The 21,975-nt window shown below is 35.2% G+C and overlaps 3 protein-coding genes and 2 pseudogenes across 5 annotated transcripts; 2 read left to right on the forward strand and 3 right to left on the reverse strand.

Moving 5' to 3' along the window:
* Nucleotides 1-194: 194 nt before the first annotated feature.
* Nucleotides 195-9,783, forward strand: LOC114717394 (actin-depolymerizing factor). 2 transcript variants are annotated; one of them, XM_028902522.1, is made up of 5 exons: nucleotides 195-280; nucleotides 553-688; nucleotides 789-1,054; nucleotides 1,152-1,309; nucleotides 9,477-9,783. In XM_028902522.1, the coding sequence occupies exons 2-4, from the start codon at nucleotides 665-667 to the stop codon at nucleotides 1,300-1,302; spliced, it is 441 nt and encodes a 146-aa protein (XP_028758355.1). In that variant the 5' UTR covers nucleotides 195-280; nucleotides 553-664; the 3' UTR covers nucleotides 1,303-1,309; nucleotides 9,477-9,783. The 2 variants fall into 2 exon arrangements, with proteins under 2 accessions (XP_028758355.1, XP_028758354.1); XM_028902521.1 differs by lacking the exon at nucleotides 195-280 and adding an exon at nucleotides 336-448.
* LOC114717393 (inorganic phosphate transporter 1-4-like) lies at nucleotides 3,391-4,167 on the reverse strand. The gene has a single exon (XM_028902520.1). It carries the CDS (start codon nucleotides 4,165-4,167, stop codon nucleotides 3,391-3,393), a length of 777 nt encoding a protein of 258 aa, XP_028758353.1.
* Nucleotides 8,816-9,691, forward strand: LOC114717395 (actin-depolymerizing factor-like; annotated as a pseudogene).
* Nucleotides 9,784-10,399: 616 nt separating the features above from the next.
* LOC114717392 (inorganic phosphate transporter 1-4-like) lies at nucleotides 10,400-12,095 on the reverse strand (annotated as a pseudogene).
* Nucleotides 12,096-13,736: 1,641 nt separating this feature from the next.
* On the reverse strand, nucleotides 13,737-17,209 carry LOC114717412 (inorganic phosphate transporter 1-4-like). Of its 2 annotated transcripts, none has more exons than XM_028902538.1 (2): nucleotides 17,140-17,209; nucleotides 13,737-15,634 (listed from the first exon to the last, which is right to left on the reverse strand). In XM_028902538.1, exon 2 carries the CDS (start codon nucleotides 15,584-15,586, stop codon nucleotides 13,952-13,954), a length of 1,635 nt encoding a protein of 544 aa, XP_028758371.1. In that variant the 5' UTR covers nucleotides 15,587-15,634; nucleotides 17,140-17,209; the 3' UTR covers nucleotides 13,737-13,951. The 2 variants fall into 2 exon arrangements, with proteins under 2 accessions (XP_028758371.1, XP_028758372.1); XM_028902539.1 differs by lacking the exon at nucleotides 17,140-17,209 and adding an exon at nucleotides 16,050-16,061 and having other exon boundaries at nucleotides 13,737-15,684.
* Between the last annotated feature and the right edge of the window lie 4,766 nt (nucleotides 17,210-21,975).

Here is a 21,975-nt window from a genome sequence, read left to right on the forward strand (position 1 = left end):
TGCACAGAGTACTCATGTTAATTGTATGCGGAAGCAGAGAAACAGAGTAGACGGCACGGCACTCCTGCGCTGTTCCATTGAGTAAGGAATTTCACAATCCCTAGAATGAAAAATCTGATAGTTTCATCAAGAATGTCCGCACAGGTTGGGACACATAAAACTAAACGAACGGTAAGAAATGCAGACAAGGAAAGGAAAGGCATCTGAATCATGGTCCCACTATTGGATTCAGCTGGCGTTGCTCCCACGCACCTCCCCTGCTTTTCCCACTTACTCATGCGCACGCTTCTCATCCTCACGATTAGAATCTCCTTTCTTTATGTAACTTATTTAAATTTTCTTTTAGAATTCTACGATCAGGGAAAAGAAGTTGCATCTCTTTTTTCTGCCTCATAAAAATATAAGCAAAACATTAAATGGAAAATTATAAACTTTGAGATGTTTCATTGTATGTCTGGCTAGTTGGGTTCTGATTCGTTTCTGCACTAATTATATCAAGTCGAATGCATGCCCTGACTCTCTTATTTCAATATTCTTTGTCATTCCGTGCAGAGATCAGCCACCTCACTTGAACAACTCTTCATTTCCCTTTCAAGTGCTATTTATCTTCTTCCTCTGTAAATTTCAAATTCCGAGCTTGGTATTCTCCTTTGCAACTGTTGCCATGTCTTTCAGAGGTCTCGGTCGGGTAAGTTCTTCTCTGGTGTGAGAATATTTTGGCTTGTCGGAACATGAAAAGTCGTTAATCTAAGCTTTTTGACGAAAACATTAAACCTGGCTATTATCAGCCAAATGCCTCGTCAGGCATGGGAGTGGCTGATCACAGCAAGAAGAGCTTCATGGAGCTGAAGCAAAAGAAGGTGCATCGATACGTGATCTTCAAAATCGATGAGAAGAAAAGGGAGGTGGTGGTGGAGAAAACGGGTGGTCCGGCGGAGACTTATGATGATTTCACGGCATCACTGCCTGAGAATGATTGCAGATATGCTGTGTATGACTTTGATTTCGTCACTTCAGAGAACTGCCAGAAAAGTAAAATCTTCTTCATTGCGTGGTCAGTTTCCAACCCATAACCTTGAGTTCGTTGATTCTGGCGGGCACACACACACATATAACGTAACTCTATGGTGATCATGTATTGGTAATTATAGGTCACCTTCAAGCTCTCGAATCCGAGCCAAGATGCTGTATGCGACATCGAAAGACAGGTTAAGGAGGGAGCTAGATGGGGTGCACTACGAAATCCAGGCAACTGATCCCACAGAAATGGATCTTGAAGTTCTCAGAGATCGTGCACATTAATTCACACATCTCTACGCTCTCCTGTATCTTCATTATATATGACTAGTTCACACTCGTACGTCTATGCATTAAAACTAAATGTAACAATAAAGTGAATCTCTTTCGCGCCTAATGGATTTGAGCTTCTATCTCATGCGGGGAATTCAGCCTCCCGTCTCTTCATTCAGTTAGCAAGTAATTTGAAATTTGAATATGAAATCAAGTTGTTAATATTCTCAGATTTTTAATACGCTTAATTAACTATAAGTAGTTCAGAAAAATACTGGGATATTTTACTTCATCTCCGTGTTTGTATACAATCAATTTGAAAACAGTTATGCTTATTTCTGTATTTTTGCAAATTTATTAGATATATTAACAGAGATACATGTATAGTGTGACGTTAATCTGATCTTCATCATATGTTTCTTCAATGGCTGATAGTTGAGGTTAATTAAAACGGTGAAACAACCTGAACAAAAATCTTCCGTACGATTTTTTCTGTGCTTTTACCACCAATTACCAGCTGGAATTCAGAGTTAAAGAAACCACGAAAGTAATCACAAATCAAACATACTGTGTGACTATTTGGCAGCGCTTAAATTGGCTCATAAGCCACTTATTTCAGACAGAAACCTGATTGAGAAATGGAGTGCAATTTGGGAGGGCTTAAGCTCAATTGAGCTTATTTTTCAGAAGCTCAAGAAACCCTGCGTTTCCCAAAAGCTGGAAGGAGGAGCTTTTGAAGAGCTTATTGGACTGTTAATGTGTGAGAACTTACTCCCCATTAATATTTTTCCCTCACTTCTGTCATATTATTCCCTCATATTCCTCTCTTTGTTTTTTTCGACCAGGAGCTCTCATTTTACCCAGGAGACTTGTCTGCAAAACTGTCTTTCTTAGAGAATCTAGCTTCATGATGACATATTATTTACCAATTTAAATTCATTCATAGAGTGAGCAAAGCACTAATGAGGATAGTCAAAAGAATTTAATATTTTCAAATTTAATTTACTCATTAAATTTCATTTTTTCATATTAAATTAATTTAAATTTATTGTATTATGTTAATTCATTTTTTTAATCATGTTTCACTTTATATTTAAAATATTTTGTATGATTTTTCTAAATTTTAAAATTTAATTTACTCATTAAATTTCACTTCTTTATATCAAATTAATTTAAATTCACTATATTATGTAAATTTATTTTTTTAATAATGTTTCATTATTCATTAAAACTCATACCCATTTTGATAATTTTACAAACAAACTTACTTTTACTCAATCATAATCCAAATAATCTTTTACCAATTTTACTTTTACAGACTAATTTTTTTAAACTCCAATCCAAATACAATTCGTTTTACCCATTTTAGGGGGTGTTTGAATAGAAACCAAACCATAGTTTTAAAAGTGCTTTTACGGTTTATGAAGTAAATATATGGAGGAATTTGTCTCATTTTACGGAAAAGTGCTTCTGAAACTATGGTTTGAAGGTTGCCAAACACCCCTTTAATTTTTACCCAATCTTATTTTTCTAAAAGTCAGATTAGAAATAAACTAATTTTTCCACAACCAATCTAAATCGACCACCATCTTTGCTCTTAAATATAACATCTCGTTCCACTGGTTTGTAGCATTACTTATTTATTTATTATTTATTGAATAGCAACATTAATTAATTTAATTTGAAGTGGAATGAGATAGAACTGACACCTATTTCTATATATACATGTACCAATCATGGACTACCGCTCCTCAATATAACAGCTTTTATGTTGACTTTAAACATAAGATCTCACTCTATTTTGTCTCTTATAATAATAATTTTAGCCAATATACTTAATTAATAAGGATATTTTAAGAAAGACATCACCTATTTATTACAAATAATTAATTTAACTAGTTTTTTTAATTTATTCAAATTAGTCAACTAACTCTTATATTAAGTATCAGAAGTAGTAATAAGCAAGAGGAATTGCTTTATTGCTGCAATCGGGTGTTCGCTTTGTGTGTACCTTGCCTTCGTCTTCCTCCTCAGCTTCCCCTGATATATCCTCCAAGGATTTGCCCTCTGGCCCAGGCACCAAGAAAGTGAGAGCGAGGCCTAAAGCGTTGATGGCGCCCAGCACAAGTAGTGAATAATACCTGGACCATACCCTGCATCTACTTTTCTGGTATCCTGATTCTGTGCCAGAGCCAAGAATCCGAATGCGCCAACTATGGCCCCCGGCTTCCCGGACGCTGACGATATGCCATGGCACGTTGATCTAAATCTGGCTGGGAAAATCTCTGCTGGCACCACAAATGTTGTAGCAGTAGGTCCGAAATTTGAGAAGAAGAAAGTCAGAGAGTACAAAACCACAAATCCAATTCGGTTCTCCTTCAGAGTCCAGTGGTGGTAAGGAATGGCCAGAGCAGACATGAACACAGTCATGAAAAAGAACCCCATCATCTGGATAGTGAATCTTCCTATTTTGTCAATTAAAGCCACGGTGAACCAGTAGCCTGGAATTGTACTGCACAGAGCAATAAGAGTTTGAGCCTTGGGGATGGAGTAAAGCTCGTCGAGGGCATTCATGGTTTTTGCAGGAGGAATCCATCCAACTGCACTGAATATATCTTTCTGGAAGAGGTTCTGGCTGTAATGAGCAATGTCAAGCAAGAACCAAGTGCTCGAGGTTCCCAGCAAATGAAGGCCATGACGAATCAGGAACTCCTTGGAAAACAATCCAAACAACTTGGCCTTTGTATGATCAGTAGTTTTCTTCTCAACTTTCTCATGCTCAGCTTGAATCTCCACCTGCAAAACCTTGGACATATCAGCCGCTGCTCTCTCTGCATTCTGAGCAACAAGAGCAGTGTAACGAGCAGTTTCAGGCATCTACCTATCCCCACCAATTGGTGGAGCCCACTCCATCAACTTGAAACGTAATTGATGAGTAACTCCAAGACGCTTTAAGGATTTTCTTTTTTTTTGGGGTATACAGCCGCTTTAAGCGGTAGACGCGCATCCGGCATTGGACCATCAAGCCAGGATTCTCAATTGGCCTGCCGCTTTTAGTTCCGTCTTTTTCTGTTCCGTTTTTCATTTACTTGTTTTTTCCCCCAAAAAAAAAGAAAGTAATTTCATCACTTAAATTTAGTTTGACTTTCCTCCAATTTTTTGGCTAAACAATATATATTTTTTAAATATATTGTTGTGTTATATGTTCATTTTCAGATTAAGAATAAAATCATAAATTCACCTTGTCAAGAATATTAGCTGGTTCACTAAAAACAAATTAGCTACACCCTATGTCCATATGTATATTACATAGGAGGATTATGTATTCTTTTTTCTCATTAAAACAAATGGGAGATTATGTAAAGGGTGGAAATGACAATCTTACATTTACAATTAAGAATATAATCTTATAAATTTTAAAAATCACTCTGTAAAAGTAAGGTTCCTTATTGAAAATTGGAAAAAAAAAGGTGTGATAACTAAAATAATAAAGAGAAATGTGTATAAACTATAAAGTGTGTATAGCATGGTTGATTTTTAAGACATTAATGTGATAATAAATATATCATCAATCGATATCAATTAAATGTTAAAAATCTAATAATGCTACGCTCATTGTAAACAGCGATCGTTCATATATACAATTTCTGTTCTTAGATTATCATTTTTTTTCCAAATACGGTGCCTAGCACTGATTCGAATTAAGTAAAAAAAAAAAAAAAAAGAGTAGTGTAAGCTACTTTTGAGGAATTTCAGCATAATTTAAACTCCTGAAATGTCAGTATTGTGTTGTTGGGCTGTGACTTGTCAGGAAGATGAAAAAAAGTCTAATGTGTAATATACATGAGCTGGTTGTGAAATTGAATATGTAAAATATTAAATCCGCGAAGCAAAGATCGGAATGATTGCATCATTGTACAAGGTAAATGTAAATAGGGAAAAACAAAATAACTTTTAGAAAAATCATATTTAATTATGACGCATTACTTTGAATTTTTATTAAATTTAGTACTGTATTTACTCTCACTAACAGCGTAAAATGAAAACGAATCCTGCCGGAAAATCAAGTATTACTTATCAAATAAATATCAAGTTTAATATTATCAATGAAAAATTTATTTTTTTCCTTAAAATTTCATACGCATATATCAGCACTTTAAAAAAAGAGAAAGTATATTTTTTTCAAACATTTTAAAGTTATTTTCCCTTACTAAGCACATGTATTCTCATTAGAGGCATTGTATTCAATCGAACACTAAATATAAATATTTTTTCAGCAAAACTTCAAACCTTCATTTATTATGGTGGAAGAAATTAACTTTTTTCATTAGATGTCACCCCATTTTTAAAACATTTTAAAGCTCTTATTTATCTCATTGCATCAGTGAGGAAGAAGATACATAATTGAAAAGATCAGTAATTGCGGTTGTTTTTTTCCCTAACTAGGCCCAACCCAATCTACTAAGGGAGTGTTTGGGAATATATAAAATTATTTTTTCAAGATATTTTTTTGGGAAAATCACAAATAAAGACCCTTGAATTAGCAAAATCACTCTATAGTCACCTGAATAAGCCAAATTACCATGAGGGACCGGGTTTCAAATTGCAATTATGAAATCATGGCCAAATTACCAAAATACCCCTCTTTAATTTTTTTTTAAAAAAGAAAGCCACTGCCTCAAGCGCCTCACCGGAATCCGGCCACCGGCGTTGGAGCTCCGGCGGCCGCTTTCGGCCACTGCCGGCGGGGCCCGGCCGCCGAAGCTCCGGCATCGGCAGCCGCTTCCAGCCACTGCCGATGGCCTTCCTTTGTTTTTTTTTTGCAACTGCTTTTTTTTAAAATAGTGGGGGAAGTGAGGTTGGGGGGATTTGATCCCCCAACCTAATGCTTCCCAAAATAAGGAATGACCATTGAGCCAACAAATTTTTGTTAACATTATAGTGCAAAAAATATATATAAGTTAACTCATTTACTCTTTTCCAGGTGATAACAACAATAATTTGAAAATAACAAGTTCTGATTGTAAAATAACACGTCTGGAATAAAAATTTAACAATATGTTTTTTTTATAACAATAAATTTTGTTGCAGGTAATAACAACAATACATTTAAAAATAACAAGTTTGGGATTAAAATTTAACAACACATTTTTTTTATAACAACACACTTTGTTTCAAGTGATAACAACAATACATTTAAAAATAACAAGTTCTGATTATAAGATAATAAGTTTGGGATTAAAATTTAAAAACACGTTTTTTTTTATAACAACACACTTTGTTTCAGGTGATAACAACAATACATTTGGAAATAACAAGTCTGGGATTAAAATTTAACAACACATCTTTTTATAACAATTAATTATTTTATACTTTAAAAAATAAATTATTTATAACTTATAAAAAATATTTTTAATATATTCATTTCTCAAAAAATACTTTTTAATCTATATATCTATACAACTCATTATAAATCAAACTACTTCTTATAAATTATAAAGTATTTATAATTAGGTATTTTTAATCTATTAATCATAGTATAAATTTTATATTATTTCATTCTTTAAATATTAAAAATAGTTTTATATTTAAAGAATAAAATAGTATTTTTAATTATAAATTAGAGATAAATTTCATTTATAAATTTAAGCAGTCAAAAAGTATTTTTAATCCACAATAAATTGTACTATTTATAATTTATAAGAAGTAGTTTGATTTTTAATCCACAAAATTTATTGTTATAAAAAAACATATTGTTAAATTTTTATTCCAGACGTGTTATTTTACAATCAGAACTTGTTATTTCCAAATGTATTGTTGTTATCACTTGGAACAAGAGTAAATAAGTTAACTTATATATTTTTTTTGCATTATAATGTTAACAAAAATTTGTTGGCTCAATGGTCATTCCTTATTTTGGGAAGCATTAGGTTGGAGGATCAAATCCCCCAACCTCACTTCCCCCACTATTTAAAAAAAAAAGCAGTTGCAAAAAAAAAAAACAAAGGAAGGCCGCCGGCGCCGGCAGTGGCCGGAAGCGGCCACTGGTGGCTGAATTCCGGTGAGGTAGTGGCTTTCTTTTTTAAAAAAAAAAAATAAAGAGGGGTATTTTGGTAATTTGACCATGATTTTATAATTGCAATTTGAGACCCGATCCCTCATGGTAATTTGGCTTATTCAGGTGATTATAGAGTGATTTTGCTAATTCGAGGGTCTTTATTTGTGATTTCCCCTATTTTTTTTATAAAATAAAAAAAATTCTTTTATATATTTATTTAAAAATATTTTAAAAATTATTATTTGATTTCTATTCAAACAAAAGTTATGTCGGGTTCATCATGTCAATCCGCGCAGCCCCTCCTTTATGAACCGGTTCACGGTACTACGACAACTAGTTATTCTTCGATGATACCCTCGGCCCGAAATTAACACATGTTTGGGCTTTTCAGAAGCCCTTTCACATGAAGACAAAACATATTTGCGTCGTAAAGTAAAATTACTTTCAAAAACCTAATCACAGGTACCTGAATGTATATAAAATCCATTTATATCAATTAAAAATAAGAGATAGAGGTTTAGATTAAAACTGAGAAAATCTATTAAAAAAATATTTAGCGCGAAAGATTCTTTATTATATGAAATTGGATAAATTCATATATACGGGTTGAAAAATATCATGAGGAGAGATAGTATTTTCTAATCCCACTTTTATGAGTTTGTCCAATCTTATGTAATAAGCAAATGTTAAATATTTTCCTAATAATTTTTCTCATTATAATCACAATTCCCATCCCCATTTTTTATGCTTTACACAACACAAACGATAGAGTAATGCTCTGTCCTCCTTGGTATCTGCGAAATCTTTTCTGGATAAATGAATGGACAGAGTACTCATGTTTATATGCGGAAGCAGAGAAACAGGGTAGACGGCACGGCACTCCTGCGCTTTTCCATTGAGTGAGGAATTTCACAATCCCTAGAATGAAAAATCTGATAGTTTCATCAAGAATGTCCACACAGGTTGGGATGCATAAAACTAGACGAACGGTAAGAATTACAGACAAGGAAAGGAAAGGCATCTGAATCATGGTCCCACTATTGGATTCAGCTGGCGTTGCTCCCACGCACCTCCCCTGCTTTTCCCACTTACTCATGCGCACGCTTCTCATCCTCACGATTAGAATCTTCCTTCTTTATGTAATTTATTTAAATTTTCTTTTAGAATTCTACGATCAGGGAAAAGAAGTTGCATCTCTTTTTTCTGCCTCATAAAAATATAAGCAAAACATTAAATGGAAAATTATAAACTTTGAGATGTTTCATTGTATGTCTGGCTAGTTGGGTTCTGATTCGTTTCTGCACTAATTATATCAAGTCGAATGCATGCCCTGACTCTCTTATTTCAATATTCTTTGTCATTCCGTGCAGAGATCAGCCACCTCACTTGACCAACTCTTCATTTCCCTTTCAAGTGCTATTTATCTTCTTCCTCTGTAAATTTCAAATTCCGAGCTTGGGATTCTCCTTTGCAACTGTTGCCATGTCTTTCAGAGGTCTCGACCGGGTAAGTTCTTCTCTGGTGTGAGAATATTTTGGCTTGTCGGAACATGAAAAGTCGTTAATCTAAGCTTTTTGACGAAAACATTAAACCTGGCTATTATCAGCCAAATGCCTCGTCAGGCATGGGAGTGGCTGATCACAGCAAGAAGAGCTTCATGGAGCTGAAGCAAAAGAAGGTGCATCGATACGTGATCTTCAAAATCGATGAGAAGAAAAGGGAGGTGGTGGTGGAGAAAACGGGTGGTCCGGCGGAGACTTATGATGATTTCACGGCATCACTGCCTGAGAATGATTGCAGATATGCTGTGTATGACTTTGATTTCGTCACTTCAGAGAACTGCCAGAAAAGTAAAATCTTCTTCATTGCGTGGTCAGTTTCCAACCCATAACCTTGAGTTCGTTGATTCTGGCGGGCACACACACACATATAACGTAACTCTATGGTGATCATGTATTGGTAATTATAGGTCACCTTCAAGCTCTCGAATCCGAGCCAAGATGCTGTATGCGACATCGAAAGACAGGTTAAGGAGGGAGCTAGATGGGGTGCACTACGAAATCCAGGCAACTGATCCCACAGAAATGGATCTTTGAAGTTCTCAGAGATCGTGCACATTAATTCACACTTCTCCATGCTCTGCCTGTCTTTTTATCTTCATTATATTACATGACTAGTGCACACACGTACGTCTCGGCATTAAAACTACCTGTAACAATAAAGTGAATCTCTCTCGTGCCTAATGGACTTGAGCTTGTATCTCATGCTGGGAATTCTGCATCCCGTCTCTTCAATCAGTAAGCAAGTAATTTGAAATTTGAAATTGACATAAAGTTGTTAATATTTCTCAGCTTTTTAATACAGTTAATTAACTATGAGTAGTTCAGAAAAATACCGGGATATTTTACTTCATCTCCGTGTTTGTATATAATCAATTTGAAAACAGTTATGCTTATTTTTGTATTTTTGTGAATATTTTTGCAAATTAGTTAGATATATTAGCAGAGATATATATAGTGTGACGTTAATTTGATCTTCATCTTATGTTTCTTCAATGGCCGATAGTTGAGGTTAATTAAAAAGGTGGAACAACCTGAACAAAAATTTTCCGTACGATATTTTCTGTGCTTTTGCCGGCTGGAATTTAGAGTTAAACAAACCGCCAAAGTAATCACAAATCAAACATGCTATCTCCGGTCTTAAATATAACATCTCATTCCCCTCGTTTGTAGCATTATTTATTATTTATTGACTAGCAACATTAATTAATTTAATTTGAAGTGGAATGAGATGGAACTGATACCCATTTCTATATAGACACGTACCAATCAAATAATACTTCCAATTCTTAATATAAGAGTTTATTTGGCTTTTATTTTAATTCTAAATATATGACACCAATTCATTTTATTTTTTATATTTATCTTTTTTTTAAAGTAGTCCTTGTAATAATAGTAGTTTTAACTAATATACTTGATTAGTAATGATATTTTAAGAAAAACACTACCGATTTATTACAAATAACTAACTTAACTTTTAGTCAAAAGAAACTTAACTAGTTTTCTTAATTTACTCAAATTAGTCAACTAACTCTTATATTAGTAAGAATTAGAAGTGGCAGCAAGAGGAATTGTTCCATTGTTGCAATCGGGTGCTTGCTCTGTGTGCACCTTGCCTTCGTCTTCCTCCTCAGCTTCCCCTGATATATCCTCCAAGGATTTGCCCTTTGGCTCAGGCACCAAGAAAGTGAGAGCGAAGCCTAAAGCATTAATGGCGCCCAGCACAAGTAGTGAATTCTTCAACCCAATACCAGGACCATACCCTGCATCTACTTTTCTGGGATCCTGATTCTGTGCCAGAGCCAGGAATCCGAATACGCCAACTATAGCCCCCAGGTTCCCAGACGCTGATGATATGCCATGACACGTTGATCTGAATCTGGTGGGGAAAATCTCTGCTGGCACCACAAATGTCGTAGCATTGGGTCCAAAATTTGAAAAGAAGAAAGTCAGAGAGTACAACACCACAAATCCAATTCGGTTCTCCTTCAGAGTCCAGTGGTGGCAAGGAATGGCCAGAGCAAACATGAACACAGTCATGAAAAAGAGCCCCATCAACTGGATAGTGAATCTTCCTATTTTGTCCATTAAAGCCACCGTGAACCAGTAACCTGGAACTGCACTGCACAGAGCAATAAGAGTTTGAGCCTTGGCAATGTGGCAAAGCTCGTCGAGGGCGTTCATGGTTTTTGCAGGGGGAATCCATCCAACTGCACTGAATATATCTTTCTGGAAGAGGTTTTGGCTGTAGTAAGCGATATCAAGTAAGAACCAAGCGCTCGAGGTTCCTAGCAAATGAAGGCCATGACGAATCAGGAACTCCTTAGAAAACAATCCAAACAACTTGGCCTTTGTCTGATCAGTAGTTTTCTTCTCAACTTTCTCATGCTCAGCTTGAATCTCCACCTGCAAAACCTTGGACATATCAGCCGCTGCTCTCTCTGTATTCTGAGCAACAAGAGCAGTGTAACGAGCAGTTTCAGGCATCTTCATCCTCCAATAATAAGTCAACAAAGCTGGAACCGATCCCGCCATTAGAATAATCCTCCAAACAAAGTCTGCCTGAGGAACCGTTGAACCAGTTGGATCAACCTGATAAGGAGGAGCATCGAGCCTGGACTTGAACGCAGCCGAGATGATCATTGCAAACAAGACCCCAGCCAAAATCCCAAAACCCTGCATGGCAAAAACAGCTGAAATGAAAGCACCACGAGTCTTCTTGCTAGAATACTCAGACATGATGGTTGGAGAAAGTGGGTAGTCTCCACCAATACCAAAGCCAAGCCAGAATCGGAAAAAGCAGGGAGTGTTCATTACAGATTTAGCGGTGTGCCCGAAGGAGAGGCCAGAGCAAATGGCACACATGATCATCGTCAACAGAGTGATGCCGTGAACGGCTCTCCGTCCCACCTTATCTCCCATCCAGCCAAAAAAGAGCTGGCCAGTGAGTGTTCCGCAGAAAGCTACGCCATTAATGGCGGCCGATACGTGGGAGGCAACGTACCAGGTTTGTCTGCATCTGCCGTGTAATAATAAACACGACCGATCAACTTAGTGACAAGGGAAATGGCGAACAGGTACGCGTCCGTGAAGAAGCCCATGCCTGCAATAATGAAGGCAGTAAAATGATAGCATTGTGTTTTCGCCACACCCAGTGCCTTCAGCACTTGGATCTCTTCCTTCCCCATGATTTGCTATATATCCTGATGACCTCTCCTTCTCAACGCTTGGCATTCACTGCACAAGTTCAAACGTTGGATGATGCAAAAGCCAAAACAGAGAACGTAATTAGATATGTATGATGCCACAATATTTACCAGAGATATAAATACTGACACAAAACTACTGAACAAGCGCTAAAGTGGCTGGTGTCTCTATGTAGCGATCGTGATTTGGTGATGAAACGCTGATCTCTAATCTTCTATAAGTATAAATAAAACAGTATTGTAAAGAGGGTGAAGTAAAAGAAGCCTGGGGTAAAGGAGGTAATAAAAAACCGAATTACCAAATAGGGAAGGGGGAGAATTTATACGTAACAAGATTAGTTGCAGGATATTCTAAAAGCATATTCTTGAACAAAGTAGCTGTTGAAATAAATAGAATTTTTATTTTTCTTATTTTTCCCTTTGTCTGCACCCCGTAAACACAAACACGCGTTGCAATACTCTAGAATTTCACTTGATGTCTCTTGATTTTTTTAAATCTTGAAACATATTTTGGCTGAGCTTTATTAATATAATAAGAAATTCGTATTGAAATTTAGGGAAACGAATTGTTATTTAACTTAAATTTGAAGTATTCCAGTAACATTGTATACTTCTTGGCGGCAAAGAGTAATATTATATACTGGTTTTAAAAAAAAATTAATATCTACCTCTTATTAATTAACTAGTAAAATAACTGTCCATGAACTTCATCATTAAAAAGGTACTTGGACGAAAACCAAATCATGATTTTAAAATTAATTTTACAATATAACAAGCAAATATATAGAGAAGTTTATTTTAATTTACGATAATGTGTTTTTCACAAGCACTTTTGTTTAATACCAAACACTCCCTAAGTTGGGTTTTTTTTTTGGCCAGAATATGATAAAACTATTGCAAATGCTGTGTTGACCTGCTTAACCTACACAGCAGTCGCAATTTACTATATACGCAACCTTAATTTTTCAAAAAAGCATAGTTTTTTTTTTAAATACACAAATTCGATTATTCAATTAAAATTTCATATATTAATATTATTTTATCTAAAACACGGGCCAGCCTATAAAACTTAACTAGCAGACCGGGCCAGTCAGTTCTAAGTTCTAACTTTCCAACTATTTTTGAAGTGAGTTTTTCTTTTTTGTTTTTTTAAAGACGAAATCCTGATTTGGTTGTATGTTATGTACATGTAGACGAACCTCTTGTGATGGTTTGATATTCTCAGATCTCATCCCCAGTATTCTGATGGCATGCATTTTTGTTTTTTTGTGATGGCTTGTGAATTAGTTAATGACTTTTTATAATAAGGGGAAGAGGGAGTACCTAATATATCAAACTCCCAACAAATTTGCAACGCACATACAGGCTCCACTTGGTCCCATACACATATATACACATCCATTACGTAATTGCACGTGTCTGATGTAAGAGATCAAGTTATAATTGGAATTGATGTTACATGGACGTGGGATATATGTTTGAATTTCTGGGAATTAGGCAAACACCTTTCGGAATTGCGTAAACCCGAGTATCCCTTGCAAGCCATATATTTGATACAATAATGAATTCCGGTTGTTATCATATTCTTTATCATATATGTTCTTTCCAAGCTTCCTAATTTTCAGGTAGTAACTGGATTAAGAAGAGCGATGAATGCTAATTAACACCTGATTGGACTCGCACGGTCCATTATATATAATTTTGACATTCGAACATTATTACAACAAGCAGAGAAGGCTAAACAAGGGGAATGTTGTGGACCTTCCCCTGCCTTCACTGTGCATACAGCTTTATTCCCTTAGTAGTAATATTGATTGATATTGAAGGAGCAACAAAACCTAAGCACAAGGAACAGTTTTGTTACTGTAACCATGTGGTTGCTCTGCCTCCACCTTGCCTTCGTCTTCTTCCTCATTCTCCCCAGACATTTCCTCCAAAGATTTCCCCTTTGCCTCAGGCACCAAGAAAGTGAGGAAGAATCCTAAAGCGTTAATCACGCCCAACACAAGCAAGGAATTTCTTACCCCAATGCCAGGATGGTACCCTGCATCTACCTTGCTCGGGTCCTTGTTTTGTGCCAGATACAAGAACCCAAACGCCCCAACTATAGCCCCCAGCTTCCCAGATGCTGATGATATGCCATGACACGTTGATCTGAATCTGGCCGGGAAGATCTCTGCTGGCACCACAAATGTCGTAGCATTGGGTCCGAAATTTGCAAAGAAGAAAGTCAGAGAGTACAACACCACAAATCCAATTCGGTTCTCCTTCAGAGTCCAGTGGTGGTAAGGAATGGCCAGAGCAAACATGAACACCGTCATGAAAAAGAACCCCATCAACTGGATAGTGAATCTTCCTATTCTGTCAATTAAAGCCACAGTGAACCAGTAGCCCGGAATTGTACTGCACAGAGCAATCAGAGTTTGAGCCTTGGCTATGGAGTAAAGCTCGTCGAGGGCATTCATGGTTTTTGCAGGAGGAATCCATCCAATTGCACTGAATATATCTTTCTGGAAGAGGTTCTGGCTGTAATAAGCGATGTCAAGCAAGAACCAAGTGCTCGAGGTTCCAAGCAGATGAAGGCCATGACGAATCAGGAACTCCTTAGAAAACAATCCAAACAACTTGGCCTTTGTCTGATCAGTAGTTTTCTTCTCAACTTTCTCCTGCTCAGCTTGAATCTCCACCTGCAAAACCTTGGACATATCAGCCGCTGCTCTCTCTGTATTCTGAGCAACAAGAGCAGTGTAACGAGCAGTTTCAGGCATCTTCATCCTCCAATAATAAGTCAACAAAGCTGGAACCGATCCCGCCATTAGAATAATCCTCCAAACAAAGTCTGCTTCAGGAACCGTTGAGCCAGTTGGATCAACCTGATAAGGAGGAGCATCGAACCTGGACTTGAACGCAGCCGAAATGATCATTGCGAACAAGCCCCCAGCCAAAATCCCAAAACCCTGCATCGCAAATACGGCGGCAATGAAAGCACCACGAGTCTTCTTATTAGAGTATTCAGACATGATGGTGGCAGAAAGTGGGTAGTCTCCGCCAATGCCGAAGCCAAGCCAGAATCGGAAAAAGCAGAGAGTCGTGATGACAGACTTAGGAGTGTGTCCGAAGGAAAGGCCAGAGCCAAGGGCACATACGATCATCATCAACAAAGTCATGCCATAGACAGTTTTTCGGCCGAGCTTATCGCCCAGCCAGCCAAAGAAGAGTTGCCCAGAAAGTGTACCGCAGAAGGCCACGCCATTAACTGCAGCTGACACGTTGGGAGGTAGAGTCCCAGGTTTGAGTGAATTGGGTTCATGGTAGTAAATACGACCAAGCAATTTGGTGACGAGGGAAATTGCGAAGAGGTCATATGCATCAGTGAAAAAGCCCATTCCTGCTATGATGATTGCAGTAAAATGGTACCATTGTGTTTTTGCCAAGTCCAATGCATTCAGCACTTGAATTTGTTGCTTCCCCATGCTTCACCCCAAACCCCTTCTCTGTTCTTCCTTTCTTCAGTGGCTTGCCTTCATTGCACCAGTTGAACCAAATTGTATTTAGTAAATACGTATAATATCTCTTAATCTCACAAATCAGACATTTTTTATTTAATCTCTTTCTTGGTAATTTACTCATCTGTGACCACAGAATATCGGAACTAACGTCACTCCGTACAATTGGCCCGTCTTCTACACTTTTGATCAGTCGATATCGATAAATTAAAAGGCTATGTCGGCACAAAGTCTCAGGTTTCCCGGCAAGAAATTCAATGGAACCATTGAGAGAAACGCGCCGGCGGAGACAAGTTCAGGTGTGGGTAGCTGGCAATCCCAAAATTGCCAAAGCATAAGCTGTAGTGTATAAATTTAAATTTTTTTTTTGAAAGTCTTGCTATCCATGAGTAATGAATAATGAATAATGTGACTCATAAAGAGCACTTACTTATATTATAATTTTAGTTTAATCAAAGAACACGGAATGTTTGTTGTGCCATATTTGATAATGTTGATTTTGGACCGCATTATTAAATAATAAATAAATATTAGTAAATTATTTTAATTTCACAGAGCATGTTATTTTAAGAGGAAAAAAATGAAAAAGATATTATTATAAAGAAATATTCCTCTAGTCCTTAATATAAGGACCGAATAGTTAATTTTGATCTTAAATATTAGACATATTTCTCATATTTATCATTTTTTCTAAATTACTCTTATGGTTACTTTCTCAACCATAATCAAGTGAGTGAGCGATGGAGGATATTAAGAAAAATGATTATGGTATTTTAGGAAAAACAGATCATATTTCTCATAATAATTAACTAATTTACCTAATTTTTTTAATTTAATCAAATTAGTTAAATAAGTCTTATATTAAAAATGGAAGGAGTATCACTTTAAAAAAATACAAGATTGATTTTTAGGAAATAAATCCGCGTGTGACTTATTGGCAGTTGTTCTTTTTTTCTTGTGAGATTTTTATGCTAAAATATATGCTACTATTCGGCAATAGCAGAATCTAATGTAATTTAATTTGAGAAAAAAATTACTCCTGCTTTGAATGCTAATAATGTAACGAAACAAGCTGCGCAGAACGGACCATCACTCTGAGGAAAAAAACAAGGGCAGTGATCCTGCCTTTCTAATAATAATATATTCCATTCAAATTATATCGCAAAACAACGTAACGTCAATGTAGGAGTAAAGTTAAATATTATTCACCCACTGAATGTAAAAAAGACATACATGCCAGTAAATTAAATCATGCAGAAAAGGAGTTCAGTTTGGAATAAATTAGAGAACTATTCTGATAATGCATGATTGCTAGAAAAGGCACACATTGGACCCGACCCGACCCATAAGGCTCAAGTTACTATTATGAATAAACAAGAAAGCACATTTTGATTACAGAGGCACCATATATAACCAAATATGAAGGAACAATGAATAAATGGAGAGTTAAAAAAAAACACACACACACACAAAAAAGAATGTAGATACGTAGAAAGGGGGCAAGAGAGGAAGGTAAAAACCTGCAAGAGACAAGCTGGAGAGGGAAGAAAAAAGATGAAGGAAGTGACGAGGAAGTTGGTGTGTATATGTTATGAGTCTGTGTAGAGAGGAGGAGTGAGGAAAGCATTTATAGGCAACAAATGCCCCAACAGTCTCCCAAATATTCCAATGGCATATGCCTTAGCTTCCTTCACTTTTCCAACCTTGTCACTTGTCTCTTACTTTTTCACCTTCAGTGCTCCACCATTCATTTTATTTAATTCAACCACACACACACACACACACAAATTCCCCACTAAAGGCCACTTTATCATCTTAACCACATTAAGTTGGTTAGTTTGAACTAAGTTTGACCTTTGTTTAATTACCAAGAATTTGACCGTCCAGAATATGAAGTCTCAATGTGATGACTCAACAGCTTTCATTTAGCAGTGACAATTAAATGCAGAATTAGAACAACGCAAGTGGCCCTAGAAGGATTCGCATGGAATGGAGAAGGGTCTGATATTTTGTAATTTTGATCCATATTAGTCTGACTCATGAAAATCTAATGGTGGTGTTACATATTTTGGCCAAAAAGTACAAAACCATGCAAATAGAAGGGTATATAGCCACTAGGATTTCACCACCCGCACATCAATAAATGGTTTATGATAATAATTGATGATATTAGGACAAAGTAATAAACGAACGAGCACGCGTGCGAAGTTTGAACAAAAATGGAACATTATGTTGTACTCCTCCGATCTTTAATATATGACCTAATTATTATATAAGTTGATTTTAGTCCTAAATATAAAACTTATTTATCAAATTTGTTAATTTTTTTTAAATTATCCTTATAAATACTCCCTCAATCATAATCAAATTAAATAGAAGAGGGAGAGAGGATATTAAGAAAAATAATTATAATGTTTTAGAAAAAATATATCATCTTTTTTATAATTAACTAACTTATCCAACTTCTTTAATTTAATCAAATTAGTTAAAAATGTCTTATACTAAGAATCAGCGGAGCATTATTTTGTGAGGTTAAGAATCGAGTTTTAGAAATTTGGTCCCGGAAAAAGTGGAAGTGGGCAGTCTAGAACCGAAAACCGAATGATTAACCGCATTAGCGGTCATTAAATATGAATATTATTCGTCCAGCCACAGGGGGCCTATTTTCGCTACTTCCCGTCTCCATGTGTCCTTCTCGCTCTATATAGTCAAACCATATATATATATATATATATATATACACTTTTCCGGTCTTAAATATAAAACCTTTTTTATAATATAAATTACACTATAAAAAGAATTTTATATTTAGGACTGGAGGAGTATGTATATATGTAGTACTCCTCCGGTCCTAATTATAAGACCCAATTGACTTATTTGAGGAGATTAAGGAAGTAAGTTAAGTTGGTTATTTATAATAAATAAGTGTTGTTATTCCTAAAATATCCTTGCTAATTAAGTATATTGGCTAAAACTATCATTATTAGAAGGATTATCTTGGAAAAAAAATGCATAAATATAAAAGAAAAATGGATTGGGTCTTATAATTAGGACTAAATAAAAAGTCAAATTGGGTCTTATAATAAGGACCGGAGGAGTATAATATAGCGCTATATGTTTGTCTATAATAATCATGAACGTTAAATCAATAATATATTTAAATAATTATACGGGAAAATTACAAATTGTAGGTCCCAAATAATAACAAGCCCCGTTAATTTGCTGGAATAGTGAGCTCCCAGCATTTTTTTAGTGACGTTATTTGTGATCAGTGCGAGAAAGACGACACTTAAAAGGGCTTAGGGAACTTCATCATGCATCATGATTAACAAAATTCACTTTATCTATAAATAAATCTTTTTATTTGACGCCTATTCATAATTTGCCGTCCTAAGTAAAATAGTTTTTGTATTGGAGCATGGCAACTTATACCACCATAACCTCAATCACAGTAATAGACTCCTATGGCTTTCCGCTCCGCAAATATTTATCATCTCCGTTGGAGTATTACGCTGACTTTTATAGTAGTACTACCTCCGGTTCTAATTATAAGACTCAATTGACTAATTTGAAGAGATTAAAAAAGTAAGTTAAGTTAGTTATTTGTAATAAATAAGTGTTGTTATTCCTAAAATATCCTTGCTAATTAAGTGTATTAGCTATCATTATTATTATTAAAAGGATTATCTTGGAAAAAAATGCATAAATATGAGAGACAAAATGGATTGGGGTCTTATAATTAGAACCAAACTAAAAGTCAAACAGGGTCTTATATTAAGGACCGAAAGTAGTATATCATAATCATCACAGATATGGTTATTTTACGGGTTAAGTCGAAAATTTGGCCGAAAGTTTTTATGGTAATTGGAAGTTCTTTTTAATGTAAATTTTTCCTGAAAATTTAAATCCATATTAATATTATCCATTAAATTGCAACTATTTTAAATTTTCGAGATAAATTTGTGCTCAAGAGTATTTTTTAGTACCTAGCATTTATAAGTAAAAAATTTTTTATACAAATTTACATCTTAACCTGTTGTTTTATTACACAACGCTCAGCTGCTTCGTGTTTTAGTTAGCTATATTGTTGATTTGGTTTTTAGTCTCTTGTTATTTCATTTTAATTATATTACCTCTAGTTTTTTTTATATAAACATTAGTTTAACATTCAATTTGATTATAAATGTAAGATCACAATCCACTTGTTTTCAATATCTATCTATTTTGCCCTCTAGTAATCCCTGTAGTAGTTGTAATGTGTAAAAGAATTGTAATTCAAACACATATGATTAATAAGGATATTTTATGAAAGAGAACATTTATTTATTACAAATAACTAATTTTCTTAATTTCCCCCAAATTAATCAAATAAATCTTATATTAAGGATTCGATGGAGTGTTATAAAATATTATTACCTCCGGTCCTTAATATAAGGATTAATTTGATTTTCAATTTGGTTATAAATATATAAGACCCCAATATACTTTATTTTTTATATTTATTTTTTCAAAGTAGTTCTTATAATAGTTGTATATGTTAAATGTTCTATTAGATGATAGTTTTAACTAATATAATAACAATGATATTTTAAAAAAGACACGATCCATTTATTATAAATAACTAACTTAACAAATTTTTTAATATATTTAAATTAGTCAACTAACTCTTATATTAAGAATCAAAGATAGTATCTAAAAGCATCTGTTACAACGGACTGAAATGGCAGCGTGCAAGACTGCAAGCCATAGTTGCGTAATGAAGCAGGCTCTATATACGCCTGTTGTGGGTGCTCGACCTTGGCTCTTGCTTTGTTGTCCTCTGGAACTTGAAATAGACACTTGCATGTTTCTTGAAGTCCTGTGGCGTCTTAGAACTATATAATCCGGTTAATGAACAAGAAAAAGCAGCAATTAAAAGTCTTTGCTTGAAAAGCAAGAGATCCTCGTAATTTTATATACAGCTGAATTTATTCAAAGCTTGATGAAAAGAAAAAAGAAATCCATTTCAATTTGCCTTTGCACATTTATAATTGTATAGATGGATTGATTCCCTACGGATTAGTTGTATAATAACAATGGAATTCGGAAAATCACCCCCCGATCCGTTTGCTTTTAAATTTAACCGCGGCAGAAAGACATGGAACCTGAAATATACTTCCAAGATATATAATGTCCAAAATATTGGTTTCAAAAGATGTGAAGTCCTGTAACCAACCCAAAAAAAATAAAAGAAGTGAAGCCCACTAGGAAATCAAAAGTTTATGGATGATCGATGAGAGTTGGTCCCATTAGAAGAAAAAAAATAGGCTTATAACTCATAGGTTACGTTTAGTAGGAAGTATTGAAAATAAGAGATTGGGATTAGGATTGCAATTGAGAAAATATATTAAAAGAGTATTTAGTATAAGAGATTGTTTCTTATATGGGATTAGCCAAACCCATGTATGTGGGATTGGAGAATACCATGGGGGGAAGTGGTATTCTCCAGTCCCACGTCTATGAGTTTGCCTAATCCTATATAACAAACAATTGCTCATGTTAAATATTATTTTAATGATTTTTTTTATTGTAATCCTAATCTCAATCTCTCATTTTCAATACTTTCTACCAAACGGGACCATAAGGTTGTGGGTCGAATCCTGCTGTTGATATGAGGACTTTGATCTATAAGTATCTCTTTATGAGTACTTTCTGAGCCTGAAAATATGTTCTGGTCTTAGTAAGCTCCCAGGATCCAACTCATCTAAAAAAATTTTATCAATGTATATCATTGAGACGTTATAGTACATTCTATTGTCTCATGTTATGAACAAACTTATATTCATCTTCACTCAACATCAACTACTTTTATTCGAATCCTCCTATTTCATAGCCAATATATATCAATATATAGGGTGATAGATAGCTTATAGCTGAGTAAATTAAAATGCCGGGAAAGCTTCTTCTAGAATTGATTCCAACATTTAGACAGAGTCCATCAATACGAAGATCAATTGAATAATGATAATTAAAAAAAAGATCTTGTTCACTAATGTTAATTAGCTTAGAAAGAGAATGATGAAAAGGAAAAACCTGGAAAGAGAGGAAAATATTAATGGGGGGCGGGTGGAAGTGCCATGGAAAGTTTTTTTTTTGGGGGGGGGGGTATTTCTGAATTCTGAAGGCACAGGTATTACAATTTAAAAAAAGAGAAAAGGAGGGAAGCTGGTCCACCATAAAGCCACTACATGAACGAGAAATGACTGATGTATACAGATCCACGTGCTTTTCCTTTATTCCCTGCGACTAAAATCGGGGTGCAAAACCATGCCTGTCCATTTTTGAGGGCCGTAGTTTAAAGAAGATCTCTGCCCAGA

This window comes from Neltuma alba, unplaced genomic scaffold, assembly GCF_004799145.2.
Source record: "Neltuma alba isolate B1F8T4 unplaced genomic scaffold, ASM479914v2 tig00011735_pilon, whole genome shotgun sequence".
Lineage (NCBI taxonomy): Eukaryota > Viridiplantae > Streptophyta > Magnoliopsida > Fabales > Fabaceae > Neltuma > Neltuma alba.